Genomic DNA, 21,582 nt, shown 5'->3' on the forward strand with positions numbered 1-21,582 from the left:
CAGTGACCTTGAATGTGTTGGACTTGCTTCCCTGCTTAATTTGGGAGTCACTGGTAAAAAGCCATTCAAATAAAACAGAAGCTTGAGAGCGTTGTATGGGAAGCAATGTTACGAGCTGCGCTCCACATATTTCCAGTTAATGAGTTAATGTTGCAAATGCTGTGACGAAGGAACAAAGGCTGTTTGCGTCAAGAGCTCCCACGTTGTGTGTTTGAACCCAGCGAGGAAGAAGCCCTGTGTGTGAACAGCAGCACGTGGAGGGAGATAGGACGGGCTGTTCATCTGCTCTGTCCTCATCAGACTGGATTGTTACGGAGCGCTGTCAACACACCTGGGAGGAAAAGATGTGTGCCATTCTGCAAATGGACATGCTCCTGTGAGCCTTGAGGGTTTTTTCATAACTTTGGTTGCATCTGCAAACCTCAGAGCGCAGTACAGCTGCCAGTGTGCTGTGGAGTGATCCATGTCTTGGCCTGTTTGTGACCACAGTGGATCTGTGTGTACCTGAGTCCGTTCTTCAGGCCACTGTGTGCAGTGTCTGTGCAGCTGATAAACTGTGTGAAAGGGAAGCTCACTTTGAGTTGGTGAGTTCTTTGACCTAGAGTCAAAACTGCAATGAAGAGCACTTGAGAAACTGAATAAACAACAGTGCATCAAAGAGACAAAACTAGATTAATTACTTCTCATTGCCCGAAAGTTGCATTCATTCTCCAGATATGCTGGATATTGTTTTCTGAGATACCAAAGAGTGATCATTTGTGGGCACCTCCTTGGACTTTGTCTGCATTATTTAACCCTTCTTGAAGATACCTTACCCTAGAATATACATTAGAGAGCTGATTTAAATTTAAGACAGATTGAAAACCTCCAAATATCTTCCTGTTGAAAATTCTCTTCTTGAAAATTTCCGCTTCTCTTAATTTTTTCATAATTTTCATGGGCCATGAAAAATATTTTGAATTTGATGTTTTTACATGTTTGCTTGATCCTTTTGCAGCAGTAACAAATCAGGAGAAAAAATTTAGAGTGAGTTTAGAAGATTAGAAAACGGGTGAGGGAGAAAAGAAACCAACCAAACTCTATCACCCTAAAGTTACGGCAGAGACAGAATTTAAATTCCACAGGTTTTTGGGGAAAGCTGCAAGTCTCTAGGGTGGGATTTGATCACAGTGTGTGAGTATCTCAAAACATGACAGAGGCAGACCCTGGAAGCCTGGAAACCAAGCTACTCTTTAAGACCTGTGGATAGCATCTGCTGCCAAAGGAGCTTGTGTTGGAACATCTGTGTCCTGACGGTAACCAGGCTGATCTTCTCTGGAAGAATAGCTGGTAGTTAGGAAATTCTTGATGCAATTTTTTTTTTTAACTCCTGCAAGTTACCTGACAAGTCTGTCCTGTTCCCTCTCAGGCAGCCTGTGAGGCCTGATGGTTAAAGCCCATTATATTGACTCTCATTTCTTTAGTCTGAAGTATGGTCTCATTTTTAAGTGCATTTTTCTTTTTGATGTTTTTTCCCCCCCTCTTCAGTGTAGCAGCAATTGTGATGGGTTGCCACCAATAGATGATGTTTTTATGAAAAATTTTGAGCCACTTAATGCTTTTTTTTTTTCTTTTCTGGTCCATATGAAGACTGACAAAGACTGTTTCACGTGGGAAGAAGAAGGAGTGACTATCACTTCCACACTGTTTGTGTTGGGGTTATGGACAGAAGTAAAAGAACCAGTGACTTTATTCTCATACTAAATCTAATGGACTCATTCATGTAGGGATTTCTCTCCTAGAGGAAATCAATTTCTTTTTCATTTCCCAAAATCTGTGGGAAAATACTATTAGGATTTTGTCGGACTTGACTGACATCATCAGTCTTGCATCCTGAATCTTCTGTATCTTTCATGCTAGAAAAATGTTAGAATTTGCAAAATGCCAGCAGGGATCTTTCAGGAAGCCAGGCTTCTGGATTGCATGGTGACTGACAAGTCACTTCTGGTATTCATCTAAATATGATTTGAAGGGAATAGCTGTTGTATCTTTGTCCCTGATTTTTGGATTCATGGAGTTCTGTTCTGTACCAGGTCACCACAGAGATATGAAACAAGAGGATTTAATTCTTTTAGGAATGAGAAGATTAAGCAGACTAGTTGGAGGATGAGGAAGGTGCTGTCTGTCTTCACATGGAAACTTTTTACCTCTCACTTAAATCTTCCTCTGGACTATATAGAAGCAGACAAGGATGTTTGAATCTATTCTGGGTCAAAGCCCAGGAAACTTGTGAATCTTTTTTGCTTGCATTTCTTTAGAAACTATGCTGTGAACTTTATATCCTGAAGAGTCAATTTCCAGATGGTTTCAGACAGATGAATTTTGTGATGTAAGGGATTTCCTTTTTCCTGATTGCTCCATTGTTGGCTTCTTGCCCTCATGTCTGTGGCTTGGTGGATGTAGATTTTGTGGGTGAACTTCCAGTGAAGTGGAATGAGTGGAGTCTGTGGCAATCTTAGCTACAGCAGGACACTGGGAATAGGAGTGTGTAGGCTGTGACTTTTTCAGCTGTAGCATAGAGAAATATCTCTGCTATATTGTTTTGGCTGTTTTGAAGATGGGTGTGACTTTTATATTTTTCAGCTCTCAGGTGGACTCTTTACCTGAGTGACAAGTCAGTCACATAGACCATCTCTCTCAGGACCCTCAGACACAATGGCTCTGGTCCCATGTCCTGGTATTGGATGAGTTCTTTCAAGTCATCCCTAACTCCAATCTGGTTTTCTTCCTGGTCATGTATCTCCCCCTTGAGCCTTGCATCCAAGCACAGAAGTCAGGGCAGAGTCTGAGGCAGAGGGCATTGGGTGCATTGGCTTGTGTGTCTCTATGCTATCCAATCCCCACTCCATTGAGCAATAAGCCTGTGTTTCCCTTTTTTAGTCTTTTGCTGGTGATGTAGTAGCAGAAGCTCTTCTGGATGCCCTTGGCATTGCATCCAGGTGCCAGCTCCAGCCAAGTTTTGGAAGCCTATGGCTCCTGGTGTTCACAAGCTGTCTCCTGTCCTGCCCTGTCTAGGTGCCAAGGCTGCTGATATCTAGGGTGTCGAGGGTGATGTCATGATGTGGATGATGGACCACAAGAAGTAAAACTTGAAGAATGTTATGTGATTTCAGAGAATAAAATAATCCCACAGTTTCTAAAGGAAGTGTGTGCCTGCATGTAGTTGTGCTGTGGTTTCCCATTAAGACTCTGTGCAATTCCTCAAAGCAAAGTGTCTTTTACCTTCTAAGACCAGAGGTATGTAGCTAAGAAAAGAGAAGTTTTGACTTGGGACACGGATCTGTAAATTTTAACATAAATTTAGAGGTATGCAGTAATTTCCTATAGAGCTTAATTTTTGATGGAACAATTGGCATGGATAAACTTTATAATCCTGCTTTTCTTCTATCCTTAAACACGCAACAAATTTAGCTTTGTTACATCCTTAAACATGTAACAAATTTAGCTTTAAGCTTCACTCTGAGTGATGAGAAGGCAGTGGCTAATTGTATTGTACTGGTGCTACATGATGTGGTAGAGTGTTGTATTATCTTACACTGAAATGACTGCAAGTCATTCTTTTCCCTTTGTATGATGTGCAGTAATACCTGTGAATCTGTATTTGTAATGCTTTGGATGAAAGGTGGTAGTCACAGCTTTAGATTTTCTCCTTTGTTTCCCTTCCTCCAATATAAAATTGGAAATCCAGATCTTCCCGTCCTTTAATAAAAGTAAGACACCTTTGGTATTTCACACTCACTTGATTTTTTGTGTACCTGATATGGCTCTGAAGGTCTTGGCACTTGGATGTCTTTGGGCTTGATCACTGCTTCAGTGCTCATTTCCTTATTGCCAACTTCCACATCTTGTTCAATGTTAACAAGGCCAGAAAGAAATACTGAAGGTTTGCCCATCATAACATTTGAAAGTTCACACGGGTTTGTAAGAAGCAAATGAAGCCTCAGCAGAGGTTAGCTGCCTTAGGATAGCTAATAATTAATTTATCTCAGTCTAGAATGCTCCTGTGAAGACTTGTCTTGTTGGTAAAACAGAGTGGTGCAAAGGGGTCTGTGTCTGCCCACTGCAGTGGCTGAGAATCCTCACCTATGTGTAAGTAGAGATGTCTGCTTATACAAAATCCTGAATCAAACAATGGGCTTGTGTGCAAAATTGTATGCACAATTAATACCCCCTTGGTATTTGGGAAGTTAATGGAACAGAAACAGCTTCTTCGGAGAATGGTGCATTTCAACCCTTTGTTAGCTAAATCTCAATGTATTTATAAAGAAAATAATCACCTGGCTACAGTGCTACACACTTGTCTCTGATAGGAAACACTGATCTTCTCTAATGCTCTAGATTGTTACATGGGGTTTTATCTTCAACACTGATTCTTACTTTTCTGGTATAAGATGCAAGGAACTATAGAGGGTTCTGGATTCCTTTTGGCACATGAAACTAAGAAAAGTTATTACCATCTTGTATTTGAAGTACTGCTTTATCTTTGATAAATGCAGCCTTGCTCTGCTTGTAAACATACATGCTGCTGCTATAAAGCACTTTTTTCCTTGGTTGTGTTTTGGGTTTTTGGAGGGGTTTTTTGGATTTTTTTTTTTGGTTGTGTTTTTGGTGTTTTGTTTTTTTATGGGATGATTTTTGCCTTTTTCTATTATCATTAACAGTGGTCTCCCCCTTTCAGTTGGTCTCAGCTATAAGGTAGATGACTTCAGTTTTAAAGGCCTTCAGCTTACCCACTCTGTATAATTTTCTCAATGTCATAAATCAAACTTTAAGGGACTCTTATCAACTTCTACTTTTTTTTTTTTTTTTCATGCTTAGAAGTGACTCTTCCGTAAGCCTCCTCAAGAAGATGCAAATTTCCTGCTATTTAAGCAGCTCCATAGTTTATCATGGCAGGAAAGATGGATGTTAGAAATGAGGGTGAGGACCTTTGGCATGGCCAAAGCAGTTTCAGTGTTTGTCCCACATCCTCTGTGGCCCTGCTCCTCAGGCAGGATGTCTCCCCTTTGCCAAGGTGGGGGATGGAGGGGTGGCTCTCCCCATGTGGAGCCTTCCTCAAAAGACAAGAGATGCAGGGATGCATATGGATTGGGTCAGTGTCTTTCTTGAGGGTGGTCCCATTTTTTCAGGCCTTTCTCTTGAGCTGGCTGACCAGCTGGGTGCTCTGCATTGGGCACCAGGGGAAGTGTCCAGCAAGCTGTGGATGTGCTGGATTTGTTGGGATGCAGCAGCTCTGTCCCTTCTGCTCTGACATCTGCAGTGTCTGTGCTGAGGCTTGGTTGTGGCTCTGCTGGAACTGGGGAATGGCTTGGAGGTGCTGACTTCTGTCTTTGCCCAGTGTGGCTTACATGAGGCTGCTGTCCCCTTGCCTGCTGGCTTCTTCAGTGCAGAGAGCTGGCCCAGCTGTGTGAAACTCACTCTTGAAAGCCAGATCCTTTGGGATCCATCTTCAGCTCTGCATCACATGTGCTGTATGACCTTGTACAAGTAAGTTAATCTCCCCGCAGTTCAGTTTTTTTGCTGGCAGGTGAAGACTATAATTGCTCCATGGGTCACTACAGTGGAAATTTGCATGTACTTAGGAAGTAAAAAGTAGCTGGTGTCCACTTCCTTTTTTTCTTTTTCAGTGTTAACCTGACCAAAGCATTTGCTTTGTGCCTGCAGACTTGCAATGCATATCATGCAGTATGCTTTCAGTAAAGGTCAGTCTGGAAGAGGAAGGGAACTATGAGAGATCAGAAAGAATATTGGGGTAGATGTTATGCAGAATTTTAATTTCTTGGTTAATAACATATTTTTGAAGTCTCAAACTTTATGCATGATAAGTTCATAACTGGCGAATAAGAAAGTGGTGGAATTTAAGGAAAAAGCAGATTAAGAGAACTAGGTACTACTGAATTTCTTTAAAACTTGTTCCCAGAGAACTTATGGATGGCCCATCCCTGGCAGTGTTCAAGGCAAGGTTGGATGGGGCCCTAAGCAACCTTCTAGTGGAAGGTATCCCTGCCTATGGCAGGGGTTTGGAACTGGTTGATCTTTAAGGTCTCTTCCAGCCTGGGCCATTCGGGGCTTCTGTGATCTGATCTGATATCCTGTTGTCTCAACTTAAAAAAAATAAAAATTGAAAAGTTAGTCTTATTTCTTTTTATCTCTTTATTGTTAGGCAGCAAGTTCATTAATCAGCACACCTTCTTGGGTCAAAGCATACCTTCCTGCATATGGAGGAAGGCCAGTTTTATTTTTCAGCTGTGACAGTGAAACATTTTCCGAAGGGACAGATTTAAGGCAGACACTTGGATGTGAGGCCTGAAAGTGCCATTTCAGAATGCAGTAGCTTTTAACCAGAATGTGTTGCTTTTTGAGCATGTGCTTTTTTAATGTTCTTGTATGGGAAATCATGCCTAAGTTTCTTAAAAGAACTTTGACACAACTAATTTTGGAAGTGTGTGAATAATGACATGTAATGAAATATGTGCTCTACCCTCTGGCTTCTGTTAATGGGAAATGTCTTCCTAAAATACACTGGAAATATCTGCCTAAAATACATTCTACAGTGATTTGAAGTTTTTTTAATCACAATGGAAGAAGCTTTTGAAAAGATGTGCAGCTCTGTAACCATAAGAAATAGAAACACTGTCCTTGGAAAAAATTAACTTTAAAAAATAAATGTCCATTTAAGTGATCACAACTTTTGAGCAGATGTAGTTTCGTGTAGGTTTAGTTTCGTAGCAGTTGTTTTGTTAGCTATGTAGAACATAGGTTTACGTTCTTAGCTAACAAAATTAAATAAAGCTTTCACTCACTTTAATAAAACACCTGTGCATTCTCAAATGCATCAGTACCAGCAGCCCTAACTGGAGCTGTGCTGAGCCTCACTGTTGCTTTGGGGCCACCTGCTGGAGTTTTCCCCCAGGAGCCTCGACTCTCCCACACCTGTTTCTCTCCAGACAGGAATCATGTGTTCCTTCAGTGAATCTCTTTTCTCCCCTGACTCTTATGAACGCCTGACTTGAGGCACTTTCCAACCCCAGACTGCTCCTGGCCTCCTGTGTCTTAACCATGGTAGGGAGCAGCAGCAATTAATCTGACAATTTACTTGTAGGTAAAGGAGTCAGTCTCAGGAAAAAAAAAAAAACAAAAAACAACCACAAAACTTTTCAAACAGAGAATTTCAATTGGTTAAATAGAAGCCTATTTCTGGAACTGTCTGTGGGTGTGATAATATTATTTTAACTTATGCTTAAGTGGCTGAGGTGAATGAGAAACATGTCTGCCAACTTGAGCAAAGAACAAAAGCCCCATAGATCACTTCTAAAATTTCAGGGATTGTTGTTTCAGATAAAGAAGCTTCTCACTGTTCAGGATTATTCTGGGAATTTTTGTTTGGTTTCTTTTGGTTTTGATTTTTGTGTTGAAGTCTGTATTATGAGGGAGCTTGGTGCTCAAACACAAATACTGTTTTTGCTGGTGTGCCCCAATTCTTATGGATCTGCAATACTAGACTTTCTGGAGCTTAAATGTAGGTCTGGAGCCAGAGTCATACTAAAAATAATATTTTTTTAAATTTAAAATACTGTTCTCCCAGAAGTCTGTGTCAGAGATGGATGATGTGTAATTGCATCCTTCTTCCCAATTAAGAATTGATGAAGATATCTCAGAGTAACATGACTTATTTTGGTATTTGTTGAGCAATGAGAAACAGTATATAAAAAGAAATCTGGAAAACATTTGGTTTATAAATTAGTTGCCCTTAGATCCATTAAAAATGTTTTTATTTGAGACCAGTAGTGCTAATTACCTTTTCAAAAAGATTGTTTTATGGGAAAGCCACCTTGGTTTTTATTTTTTCCTTACTTATTTCTTTCATGCTTGTGGCCCTTTGAGCAGCAGATAGCCAAAATGGCTGTCACCATCTGCTGTATTTATCTAAGAAACATTAAAAAATATAAACAATATAGAAGAAACAGAAAAGCAAGAGAATTTCACTGGTTCTGAGTTTCTGACATTCAGGGTTGCTTCAGGTGAAAGTCCCACACAACTGTGTGGAGCAGGAATCAGCCCAGCAATTCCTTGGAGAAGGAAAAATGGAGAACACAGATTAAGAAAGCTCCCTTCCACACATTTTTTTCCCCCCTTTTAATTAAGAGTATCCTGTCAGCTGGTCAAGAAATTAATTTGTTCCATCAGATTATGAAACAAATGTTATGTCCTATGCACATTAGAGATACTTTGTTATTTTCCCCATTCTGCTGCCAAAGACTCTCCAAGTAGAACAATGCTTTTGTTTGTACTGACGAAGGTGAAACTGCAGAGAAAAGTATTTTCCAATGGCACAGGTGCCATTTCAATAATGCCTCTAATCAAACTGTGTCCTTCAGGCTTGTGCTGCACTGATGACTTTGGTGTTCCTCAGTCTTCTGTAGCTTTTGAAGTGCTTTGCATCTTTAAAAACAATATTGATCATTGCAGATTGGGTTTTAACATTGATAAACAGTGACCCTCCCCCGATCCCCTCTGTCTCCAATTAATTCTGAGGACTACAAGGAAATCAAGCTTTTTAAAAAATGTTTAAAATAAAAAGTCTTAATGGTCAGACCTGAAATTCTGAACTCCATAGGACTTAGCCTGTTCTGAAAAAAATTCCAATAAAAATGAAGTTGTGTTTTAATCTGTGCAAGCCTGTTTTTAGAATAGTTTGGAAATAAGAAGTAAATATTTCTTTAAAGCTGCAGTTTCAAAAGGGAGGTAAACTATTTTTTGTCTTTTGTCATTTTCTTTAATTTGTCTTGTGACTTGCAAGGTGATTAGTACATCATTGATATGACAATTCTTGCCTGTTTTTAGTTATTGTGAAATTTTTCAGTTAACATAGAATAAGGATCCTGAATCTTCCACCTGACTAACTTTGTTGTTAATAAATTCACTAGGGATTGATTGGTCAGAAACAATTAGTATCTGTAACTTGAACTACATGTTCAAAAGGGATCAATGCTTTAAATTAAAAATTTATTCAAAAGAATAATGGCTGTGTTCCTGGATGAAGAACACACCTGCAAATCTGTTCCTTACATTGAAGGATTTTATGGATTATTTGATGCATGGGAAATGTAATGGTTTAATTATGATGAACTTTTAGAAGTGCCTTCAAAATTTTAGGCTGCTTTTAATAGATTTGTTATAACCGTATAAATCCTTCTGTTTTAAAAAGCAAATCAGAAAATTCAGTATTCTTTGTGGGTGGTTCTGTGGTGTTTCTCTTGCATCTTTCAGCTCTGCCTTTTCTCTCTCTGTGCAGAGCTACCAGGATCTACAGGAATCTAAACAATTGACTGAAAAATCATCTCCTGGAATTAGTAGACCCCAAGAAACAAATGACTGCCAGAGAATTTCTTATTGAACATCATGGTTGGCAGCCAGCTGTGTGTGTGGAATGACATTTAATCACAATTAGTGCAGTGTCACAGAGGTGGCTGAACTTGACCCCGTGTTCCCTTAGGGTTTTGGATGCTGCTGGAAGGTTGTTAATACTCCTTTAAAATGACTGGTGGTTCAGGGCCCAGAGTAGTATCTTGGAGCATAGTTTTGCCATGAGGTCGTGTGTTACTCGGATGGATGCTGTTAATATGTTGGCAGATCATATCAATACGTTTTAGGCACATTCTAAACGTACACTTGAAATGGCAGCTTAATCTCAAGGGCTCTGAACTTCGACAGAAAGTCATCATTTGATATTTCTTATGGTAGTTTAGCCATGAAATGGTGACTTCCAGAAGAGAACCCTTCCAGGTCTGCTTCTCATAAAGTCTTGCTCCCTTGTACTTAGCTTTGTGTTGCAAACTTATATTTATTATTAGTCATTGTACAGCTCCACATGTAAAACTAAATACACACATTGAAATATTGGCAGTTTAGAAAAGGATCTGCAGAAAATATATGTATTATGGTTTAATGGCCTAAATTTTTCTGCTATTTATAAAGCCTAAAGGAGTTAGGATTCTAGAATTCTTTTGATTACTAAATTTGTGTAATTTAATATTTTTGATATCTCAGTGTTGGAGATATAATTCATGCTTTCCTCTTTGTAACTGCAACTACTTAATATTCAAGCTTTTACATATAATGTTGGGCCTTGCAATGCTAACAACTGGAATTTCATTTATTATTCAAATCAATGTGCAAAACAATTGTTCTGCCTCTTTCTGACTTCTATCACTGTTTTCAGAAATGTATTGCATGCTGTTAGCAAGCACTTGCTACGTATAGTTTGAATGCCCCAGTAAGAGCTGTAACATAAATAATTTTATGTCTGTATTAACACTGGAATAGCACACTGGGTGTGCTCTCAGGCACCAGAATTTTGCTTCCTCATGCTGTCCTGCAATTATATACCCGAATTATGGTACTAAGGTACCTTTCCCGTGCAAAGGCTGTGGCCTTCAGTTGTGTCACAAAATGTTACCATCTCTCAAGTCTTTTTCACCAATAAATCCTTGTTCTGGAAGTTACCTGACAGAATCTGAGATTTCACTACAAGATAAATAGGATTTCTTTTCCCCACAGCATCAAAAGACTATTCCCAGGCTTTTGGAGTTGGAAGCATATGAGCAGGTGAAAAGTAAAAGCACACATCTGGCAGCTGTTACCCACAGCAGAGTTGGTTATCCAATTGATAGTTGATTACTTTTTTTTTTATGTTACATAGATCCACTGTATTCCTAATTAGGAGCTGTCCTGTAAGGTTTGAAGCATCTAACATATTTCATGGCTTCATCTTAACTTCTCTTACAAGGAGCTTCTTTGCTTGTTGAGTGCTTAAGTTTGAAGTCACATTTTGAAACAGAAGGGTTTTGGACACTAAACCACCTTGAAATGCCTCTTGGATGCAGGCCTTCAAAACTGATTATAGCTTTCTTGAGCCATTTTCTCTTAACATTACCTTGCTTAATTCAGGGCAGGTGAGTTCAAATGATACAGCAGAACTTTTAGCCTTGTGATAAACAATTAGAATTTCCACTAACAGCCAACTTGACTGCTGGAATAATTGAAATAATTATCCTCATAATTTTCAGCCTGAAAACTGTCTATTATGTGGTGAGGGCACAAAGCTGAAGCTCTTTAAGCATAGTGTGGATTTCAGTTTGGAAATTCAATCTGTATAGGCTTTTTTTAAGAAATAGAGGATTAAGCATTCCTGTATTTCATGGCATATATTTAGAGAGATTTTTGTATTTACAGAAAGGCTCTCTCACCATAAAATTAAAAGCTGCCTGTGGCTTTCTGGACTCTTCATTCTTTTCTTCCAGGGACACTTGAACTTTCCATCATGCTTAAAGCAAACTAAGAAGTCAAGTTGCCATAGCTTTCAAGCGTCACCTCTTTCCCTCAGCAAATACTTTCTCTCCCCTGGAAATGGAAATACCTCTGTTTGCTGAATTCCTCTGCTTTCACCTTGGGAATGTTAACCTGTCATGCAGTTTCTCTTCCTTGTTTCTAGGCTGTAATATATGAAGGGTGCCTGCCTTGTTTCTGCCCCCAGCGCCCCTAGAAAATGCAGCCATGAGCTGAATGTGGAAAAGCTTGAGGGACGATGACAAAGCTGATTTCTGTGAAAGCATCTGTCAACTATACCTTTAAATAATTAAAGCAGAGGGTCATAATGGAAACCCTGGTGAGAGCACTTATCCCAGCTTCAGATCTTTCTCACGGTCTTCGTCTTACTTGCCAGCACTGATGAAAGTGCCTTTCAGACACACTGATTTTAGCAGAAGGGAGCTTGAAAAGTAATTTTGGGGGGACCAAGAGAGGAGGTAGGCCAGTTGCTCAGGTCTGGTATCACTTTTGTGGCATTTGCATTAAATCACATTATCTGTCCAGGTCCGTAGTTCAAGGTATGGGAACTTCTTCCCCATTTGTATATTTATCTATCTTGGTTTGCTTTTTAGTCCCTTTCACTATTTCATTCTATTCACAACTGAAGAACTAAGGATGCTGTCAAAAATACCAATATTGCTTTCCTGTCATGGAGGAGTTTTTAGAGAGCTAGAAATATGGGTATTTCTTTATGGAATATTTAGAGCCATAGCCCTTATTCAGTTGCTACACAATTAGCCTCCAACTCTTTGTGCACTACTACGTCAGCTGTGTAATGCTGCATAATGCCTTTTTCCTTTGGTGTGGAGGCAATATTGCCTTTTTAATGCCTTGTTTTGCTTCTTTGGGTCAGGATACTTACTTGGCTACCTTCAGTATCCAGAAGTTGCTCCCTAAGGAAGAAGTCTATGAGCTAAAAAGTTGACCAAGTCCAGTTTTCTGCAGTATTATAAGATGCACATGCTCTAAAAGTCATGATACAATGTTTTCTGATCTTTAATGGGGAAGGCAAAGTGATTTGTAGCAGTGCTTCTGAAATGAAAGGAAAAAAAAAAAACCAACAACCAGAAAGCCAGGTAATACATAGAGCTCTTGAATTACTTTGTCAGATGAAGCCAGAGAATAGTGTTCAGCTAGCCCAAACAAGAGAAACTATTGGGAGTAAATATTGCTACTTGTTTAAAGAAATATTACGTATTTAAGGAAAGTAATTATTAAAATTATTTATTTTAAAAAAAGACTATTTTGTTTAAAAAGAGTAATTGAGGTTTGAAAACAGCATAGCAGAGGAATAGTCTATTCTTGGCAATTTTTCAGAAGATGCATTTTATAGTCCAAGAACTTTTAGTAATTTTCTTTTAATGTTTGGATACTAAATAATTTAAATTCTGCTGCCTTAAACCCACTGTTACAAGAAAAGTGGGATAGTGATGTAGTGAGTGCTTAGACCAGCTGTATAAAACTCCAACTGCAAAACCAGTTCTACTTGTATTGTGACACTCAGTTTCTAGAATGTTTTTCTGCTCCTCTGTTAAAAGAAAGTGTCTCCAGAACTGGCTGATAAAAAAAAATGACACGTTTTTCCCTGGTTAAGCCTGATGTAAAGAAAACTGCAAAAACTCTCTTGATTTCTAGTGTTGGGTGATGCTCTTACTGCACATGCAAACTCACCCCTTCATGACTGTTGTGTTGCTGTGTTGGGGTTTCATGTTAATGATGAAGCAAATTGGAAGCTTGTGAACTATGTGGGGAGGACTGATAAATTTTCTGCAGTCCACTTCTCTTGGTCATGCACTTGTTTTAAACGTAGCATATTCATTTTCCACTTTCTTACTCAGTACCTATCACCTTTTCCCTGTTAATCCATGCCTGTTCTCAAAGGAACCAATACCTCCTTGCAGGATGCAATAACATTGCTTTTTGTGAGTAGCTAACCTTTCCTCTTGAAGCATCTTGACGTCTGGTTTGCATTTCTACTGCAATCATACCCTTGGCAAGACCTTACAGGCCTTTCCTGCAATAATTCTGGTGCTGTATCCTAAATGACTTTTGATTCATTGTGTGCTATGTGTTTTGGTACGCTGCCTGTAATTTAAATCATTTTTACAGACTCTAACCTCCCAGAAGAGCCAGGTAAGTGTGATAGAAGCCTTGCCTGTGTAGCTGTATAGTAAACCTATTTTTCCTAGTATCAGACTATCCTGCATTGTGTGTGAGTTCTCTTGTGCAATAAATCTGCTTTCCTACACGGGAGCCAGAAGACAGCATTTCTTTGACAAGGAGTCATGGAGCTGGTTAAAAATTATGCCATTGTTTCCTTCAGGAAGCACCAACTCTACTTTTCCTTAGGAGTTGGAACAAATACATATTAACAGGAAGCTCCATCTGATAGAGCTAAGCTAAGACAAACAGAGCATTTGCACTTTGTTGAGGGGATTTTGATGGTAAGGGACAGCTGAGAACAGTGAGCTGTCTACAGGCTTGACCTGTGTTGGACATAACAGAGAGGAAGCATGTTGGGCAGGAAACTGCTGTAGCCAGTTCCTGGAGGGAGTTGTGCTCCTCTGCTTGAATGTGAGTGTACCTCCTCTTCTGCTGGGCATCCTCCTGCCACAGAGAGGCTGGAAGATGGGGAGGGGCTGTACCCCTCCTTCCTTCCCCTGCCTCAAAAACAAAACAGAAGAAGAGATGACAAATCCTTAGAGGAACATCATGCAAAGAGCCTGCATGGCCAGAGACTTAAAACCCTACTTTTTAAACATTTTTTTAATTTTTTTTTTTTTATTATCAGCACTAAAGTACTTTCTATGTATTTATTCTTTTTTAAACTTGCTTCATCTTCAGGTATGGTTTGTGTAGGTTGCTGGCCTCTTAATTCCTTACTACAGTGATTTTTCGCTTTTTCATGCTAATGCATTAACAGCTACTGCAGTTTATAAAATTAGTGCCTAATTAGGAGTGTTAAAGTTGGCTTAAGGTATGGGCAAAGAAGAATTGAGTACAGAGCTCGTTCTTTCTACCATGTACTTTCACCAGACCATTCACTTAGAGATATTTTTTTTTTTTTTTGTTAATTGAATGAGTGATGGAGGACCTCTGGTGTCCACCAGCTGGATAATTAAATGCTTATTTAGCTTTCCCTAAGTAGCCTGGCACTGTGTTCTCATAGTCCTGACAGAGTTAGTGTTCTTCAACTATTCAGTTCAGACTTGCTAAAGGGTTCAGCATAAGGCCTACACATATGGGGTATTTACTTGCATGACTTTCATTAAGGATGAAAGTTTTCTCTGCTTTGCGAAATCCTGCTTCTTTTAAAAAAAATAATCCCTGGGCTTCTCAGCTTTAGGAGCACTGGTTGGTATTTGTACTTGACACTATACCTTGATGATCTCATAAATTGCCATCCTGTATTGGATTCATAGCAATGCTGTTTATGTTCATAGACTTCTTTCTTCCTTTATTTTACAAGTTTTTACCTGTTCCCCTTCTTTTACCTTTTCTTAGATTTTTTTTTTTCCTCAAGCAGTCTCAAAATACATTGAGTGAAAGAACAAAAACCTGGTGCCCTGCTGCAGTAAGAAATTATTTGATATGGGTTAGTTCTGAATGTTTTCTTGTTTGTACTGTGGAAATGACTGTGATACTGTGTGAGGTCAGAGATTTATGTTGACTTGTAGTAGTAAAAGCCTGGTGAAGATTTTCATAAGGATTTTTCTGATGTAAATTAAGGAAGGAGTTACTTTGCTGGCATGGAATGCAGCAGAATATATGACAAAATGAGATAATCTTCAGTGTGTCACTTACCTGAAGTTGTCTATCTAAATCCACACTGCAATGATGGTATGTGTAACTTGGAATTCTGCATGAAAATGTCATTTTCTGATACCACTGACCTTTTAGTGCATAGTCTGAAAAGTATCAGCAAGTATTAGCCATGGGGATGAAAGATGAAATACTGATACTGTCATATGTTTTAATGAACTATCGTGAGCTAGATATGCAGGAGCATTATAGTTTCCAAATTATGATTATTGAGATAAGAATCTGCCCAAGTTTAATCTGCATACTCATGTTGTTCATTCTCAATGTCATCCTTCCAATTCTTGTAAAGTTTTATACTTAGAGGAGGTTAAACTTTAAATTGCATTGTTTACTTAAGAAACGTGTCACAATTAGAAGTTAATGGCAAAAAAAAAAGTTACCTACTCCGTAAAAAAATCCACAAATTAACAAAATCCAACAAAACAAAACCACACTTGAGTTACAGGATAGATGAATGATCATGTATGTGGCTGAACAGAGCTGTGCATTCAAAGAAAGACAATCTAGTTGTGTAAAAATAAGGGCAGACAGATTCAAGAAGGGGGCTTAGGTAGAATGTTAAGTACATAGAAACAGACTAAAGAATTTTTTCTTTTTTCTCAGAATATTTCTTTTTTAGTTACAGTTGTTTTTCTCCAGTAGACACCTAGCCCTTGACCTCATGCCAAGCAGAAAAAAGCACAGATGCTGGTAACTTCTTTTTAGCTGGCAGTTACCAGCTAAAATAATATTCCCTATATGTACCAATAGTTGGATATCTTCAAGACGGATAGCTGTAATGAATAAAAATGGTTAGAAAAACTGGACTTAAGGCAGCTTGTGAGATTGAACAAGGAAAAACTGTCTTCCTGGATGGTTAGAGCTCAGGTTGGTATAAATTGAGCTGAACTTTGCATGTTCCTATCTATTAAATGTATTTAAGGTCTCAGTTTATGGCTAAGGACAACCTTTTCCTGGTTTATGGAAACTTACATACTGTGGATATGTAAGAAACACTCCAAGAAGGAATGAAATCTACCCACATTTTAGTGCTGGTTTTGATGATAACAGCATGCACATGAGACTCTATTAATCTGGTGACTAAGTACTTCCAGCATGTCTCATGCACTGTTTTTTCAAATGTTCCTGGTCATATCACTGGACATATTTTATAAACCTTTTATCAGTTCTCCTACCTGTGACATTCACTAAATTAGCATTGTTATCTCTCAGTAAGTAGTTTATTGTTCCTTTGATCATTCTACACATTGTCGCAAGCCACAAAAAAGACATGCTAATGTTCGAAAATCATAGTTAAATATAGAAAAAACTCAGCAGTTCAGGGCTGAAGGCTGCACAGTACCTGTAATGTGTCAAGTTCCTGCAGTTGACACTGAGGTCAGGGAAAAAGCCATAGGTCTGTCTGTAAGTCAAAATATATCGTAAAACAGTCATAAAACATTAAATCTACCTTTAGCTCTTAATATATTTCCTATCTTTTGTTACAACACATATGCTGGCTGGCCATGTTCCCTTGCTGGCTGAATGATTCTTTTGTGGAAATGCTCTAGTTTCTCAAACCTGTTCAAGACAAAAAAATCACTTAAATTGTCCGACTGACACAATGAAACAAGACAAAACTCATTTATTAAATGTTAGCCCACGTGAGCACACCTGTGCAGACACTGCCTCCTGTAGCTCTCTATACAGCAGTGGCTGTGTTGGTGCTCTTCTCTCCAGAGGTGGTGTGGCATGGACACGTCCCAGCTCCAGGCTGAGGATGTAAGGGAGCTCCAGGTGTGGCTGCAGTGCTGCCCCTGCTGCTGTTTCATGCATACCGAGAGCTCCACCTCTGGCTCTGGCTCCACCAGGGTGCAGCTGCCTGGGGAAACCGAGTTGAAAAGACAACCAGAGAAACTGGCTTTGAGTAAAATAGTGCTGTCTGAGAGGGCACGGGTCTCCTTGTACTGGTCCACCAAGAACTGAGTCCATGAAGGAAAACATCTGCTTTGTAATGTCCACACTGCTTTAACAGTGGTGTTGTGGTTCCACAGCAGGAAGTACAGAGTTGATCACCCACTGGCAAGATTCTTGGTTAAAAAAAAACAAACATAGCACTGTTAGATATGACTTAAACCACCAAGCTGAGCATTTTTGCATGCATCTACTGATGCAGTAGATGTGACTTATCTACAGGCAAGCAGATGCCACTTTCTAACCTGGAAGGGAAACATGAAAAATTTCACAGGCTATCTCCTCATCTCTGTTGCTTGCTTAGCCCCACAATCACAGAGTGAGATCAGAGCTGAGGAGAGCCTGAACTCATTCTGCTTCCTTTCTTGAAGATGGTCACATTTGCGCATAGAGGGTAAACAAGAAACAAGCAGTGAGTTTCAGGAGATAAAAGACTCATGCTCTGCAAAAGATGAGGCCCTGTCTGACTGCTAGAGTGCTAGAGTTTAGGAAATTCCAGTGTTTGCTGGCTATCTTTCCTTTAGAGGAAAAATGCATATTAAAAAAACTATACCAGAGTGGAGTCAATTGCCCATTGGTCTCCCTGATACTTACTGGTTCAATGAAGAGTTTGCATCTGTATCAAGACAAGGTTTTTTTGTTGTGATTTTTTTTTTTTTTTTTAAATCTCAGTAAAGTGATAGTAAGAGTGATAAGGTTATTTTGTGAAAATTGTAATGTTTGCTCTCCTGAGGCTGGCCACTTAAATTGCTCCAGGATGATTTTTGCATAAGCAAATTCAAGTTTGAGGCAGAGTCTGTCCCTGCAACTGTTGTCCACTCCTGTGGACTTGCCTGCTGCCTAGGCAGTAACTGGGGATCTGTGCTCCACTTTTGACTGAAGAAAGAAGAGATAACTGTCAAAAAAGAGAAAGGAAAAAGGTGCCAAACTTCCCATTTTCTATTTTACTGGTGCCTCACTCCCTTCTTATACTTCAGAGGTGGAGAAGGGAGCCACTAATACCAAACAAAAACAAAGCTGAGTTTTGCAAGGCAACAAACAGTAGGCTCATGCCACAGGAGGAGGACACCATGTATATTTGTTTAATGACTTAATTTTGCACCTTCTGTTCCTGATGTGCAATTGATCTGAGCAAAATAGCAATGCCAGTGTAACAGGGGGAGCAGCTCAGCTGTGGTGCTGCACTGGCACCTTGTGGGTGTCGTCTCTGCCATGCCAAAGGAACAGAGGTGAAGCAGCAGTACCTGACCAAACATCTTTGTTTTGCTTGGCATAATGTGTCTTTGTGGTTATGAAGGTGTTTCATGCATCAGCCTGGAAAGAGTGCAGCAGTGAATTGTAAGAACTTTTCTGGGGGTGAAAAACAAAATTAGTAAGACTGAAATGGGTCCATGTGTTTGAAAACCCATAAAATAGGTAGGTAGTGGAATGAGTGGCACTTGATGCAGTTCTTACCTCAGCCATCAATTTCTCCAATAGAAACAAGCAAAAAGATTTGGCAAACAATTGACCCTAAGTTTATCTTCTTGTCAATTCGGGACATTAACTTTCAACTTCAATGCTTATTAAGGTTTGTGTTTGTTTAGGGAAGGGACAGAAACGGGATAGTCTTTGGTTGCCCCCTTGTGGTTTCATGTGCTGGCTGAGTTGAAAATTATATGATGTCTGATGCTGTTAAGGGATATAGTAAATGTGAATTGGTACTGCTCATCCCTTGGAACTCATTGTTTGCTTTGAACTGCTGATTCTATATTAGTACAGAATATTGGTCCAAGTGTATTGGACTTTGAATCCAGAGATCCTCAGCTGTCTGTGCAACTGACCCCATTTATTTTCACATGGTCATGTGTGTTGTTCTTATGCAGTTGTGAGAATATTGCAAACAGAAGGGCTGGATAATTAGGGAACATTTATGTTATGTTTCAAATTACTGACTCACCTTTGCATTCTCTTGCTTTGTCTGCACAGCTTACTTGTGCTTGAGAATGCCCAAAGGCAGAGATACAGGGTAAAGCAAGAAGAGTCTAGAGATGAATCAAACACTCACATACTTATATTTTACTTAGATAAAGTATATTTTTATATGGGTACTTGTATTGATATGTGATAATCTCTATCCTATTAATTTCATTATCTATTTGATTTTTGTGCCTAATTAGCTACAAACTTTATCTCCACTATTTGGTAGCACAATCTCAAAGGCTGGACTTGATAATCTCAAAGGTCAGGCTTGGTCTGAGAGGTCTTTCCCAACCTTAATGATTCTGTGATTCTGGCATCATTTTTCTGTGTGTGCTTTGGACTTGCATATGCTGTATCTTGGATCATTGCGGGGGGTGTAGCTTCTGTCAACCTTAATTCAGTTTTGTTTTCTTGAGTGCTTGGTCTTTCAAAAGATTCACCCAAAGAAGTATTCACTTCTCAGAACAAAGGTAGAGGCCCTGGATTACTTCAGCTGAGCTATGCCAATCTTATGTCCTGGTTTAATACTTCTCTTGAGTTCAGTTTTATTCATTAGATCACTTCTTTTTTTGTGGGTTTATTTTTTTTTTAGTTAAAAAAAATTGCTAACTGTTTTTGAGATATATAATAGGATGGGTGATTTACTTACTGGATTTGGCAGCACGTTTCAGTTGAGTACAAAGGATTGGTGTTACTTGTCTCAACAGAATTGTGAGAAATAGCCCTAACAACTAAGTTTGTGTTTAACAAGTGGATGGTTTCAGTCTTGCTGATTGCTCATGCTGTGTTTTTAAAAGAAACATGCAGTTCTTCGGGAACTGGAAGCTGCCTATGGTTAATGTGTAGTGGATAGCATCTAGTCTGGGTGTGAAATGGTTTTCTTTCCACATGTGTTTGATTCCTGTAGGGAAGGTGAGCAGTCCTGTGGGGTGGTGGCACAGCTGAAGCTGCTCAGGGAAGGGCTCTGAAGGCACAGGCTGTAGGGCTGAGCATCCTTGCTCCCCACATGGGGGAAGAGGATTTTGGGGAGGTTACAGACAGCTGGGCTGTTTCTCTGGCTGTCCCAGATCTTATGTTGGAAACCGGGACCCCTTCCCTAAGGACAAATGTGTCAGCTCCACCCCTGGAAGTGTTCAGGGCCAGCCTGTGTGGGGTTCTGATCAACCTGGTTTAGGGATAGGTGACTGCCCATGGCAGGTGGAATCAGACCTAGGTTGTGTTTCAAATGCCAAATGTCAGACTTCATTTATTTGGGGTCTTTTAGGGAGAAATTATAAAAGACAGTATTGCACAGCCTATTAAAGTTTGTCTTAGCTTTAATTTTTTTTTTCCCAGTTTATTGGGCTTTGGATCAGGAAAATATTTGAAACATGTTTGGGGGTTATATGGTGATTCAGCTAGAGTAGTCTTCAAAATGGGAAAAAGCAAGGAATGTTCTTTTCATGAGAGGCCAGGAAACAGCAAATCTTAGAGGTAGGCTAAAGCTAATGTTACCATATGGTTTCATTTGATAATGTCCAACCCAAAACCTCGGTGTCTGAAGAGAAATAAACTATCCAACAGGAAGCAGGATCATGCAACATTTACCAGATGTGTTTAGGGATAATCCAATATCAATGACATTTCAGTGTAAACAGACGATTTGTGATGGCATAATTATCTATTCTCCCTATAGGTTATTACACTGCATTACATTATTTTAATTATTTAATTTCTTTTCATTTGCAGCTTCCTTATTGTGCTGATATGCCTTATCTTCAGCGTGCTTTCTACAATTGAGCAGTATGCAGCTCTTGCTACAGGGACATTATTTTGGATGGTATGTATATGGACATTAATGTGATTGATATGTGTTTGCACACAATGTGAAAATTCTGATCTCCTGAGCTAACACCACATCAAACAAAATGTTCCTTATGGTTTAATTGACAAGAGACTTTTCTCCTTTTCTCTAATGAGTCTGCAAAGCTACAGAAATTCAAAAGGTCATGGTAGCCCAAAAATGAAGTGGCTACCCTCTGTGGCCTATACTGAGGACACCTGTGGTGTTTCTAACACGTACAGTTATTCTAATTAAGCCTGAATCCTTCCTATTGCTTGGGTTAATACTTTTTTGAGCCGTACTGAAGACCAGACACCTGGCCACAGCAGGGGAAAAAAGTAAGTGGAAGTCCTTTAATTTAGTTGATGTCATATCCAGCTTTGTTTCAAAAGTGGAAAACTCATGTCCATTAACTTTAAGACAACTTTCTCTACTTGTCTTATGCTCTTTCCCTTCAGCAGAGAAAACACAGTCACTGTGGTTATAGTCCAGCAGTGCTGCAGCACAATGTATCAGCAAATGCTTCAGGAGAATTTGTGTCCTGCCTGCCTAGATTTCATTGAAGAGCCTTAGTGTTGAGGTTGGAGAGGCATGATTTTAAACATCCAGACTTT

The 21,582-nt window shown here is 39.4% G+C and overlaps 1 protein-coding gene across 1 annotated transcript in view; it reads left to right on the forward strand.

The window, feature by feature from the left end:
- The window catches only part of KCNQ1 (potassium voltage-gated channel subfamily Q member 1), a 332,273-nt gene that overhangs the window by 19,403 nt on the left and 291,288 nt on the right, over positions 1-21,582 (forward strand). Inside the window, exon 2 of the mRNA XM_077784257.1 lies at positions 20,875-20,965. Coding sequence (XP_077640383.1) covers positions 20,875-20,965 — 91 coding nt within the window. The remainder of the gene's footprint in view (positions 1-20,874; positions 20,966-21,582) is intronic.

This window comes from Lonchura striata, chromosome 6 (assembly GCF_046129695.1).
Source record: "Lonchura striata isolate bLonStr1 chromosome 6, bLonStr1.mat, whole genome shotgun sequence".
Taxonomy (NCBI): Eukaryota; Metazoa; Chordata; class Aves; order Passeriformes; family Estrildidae; genus Lonchura; species Lonchura striata.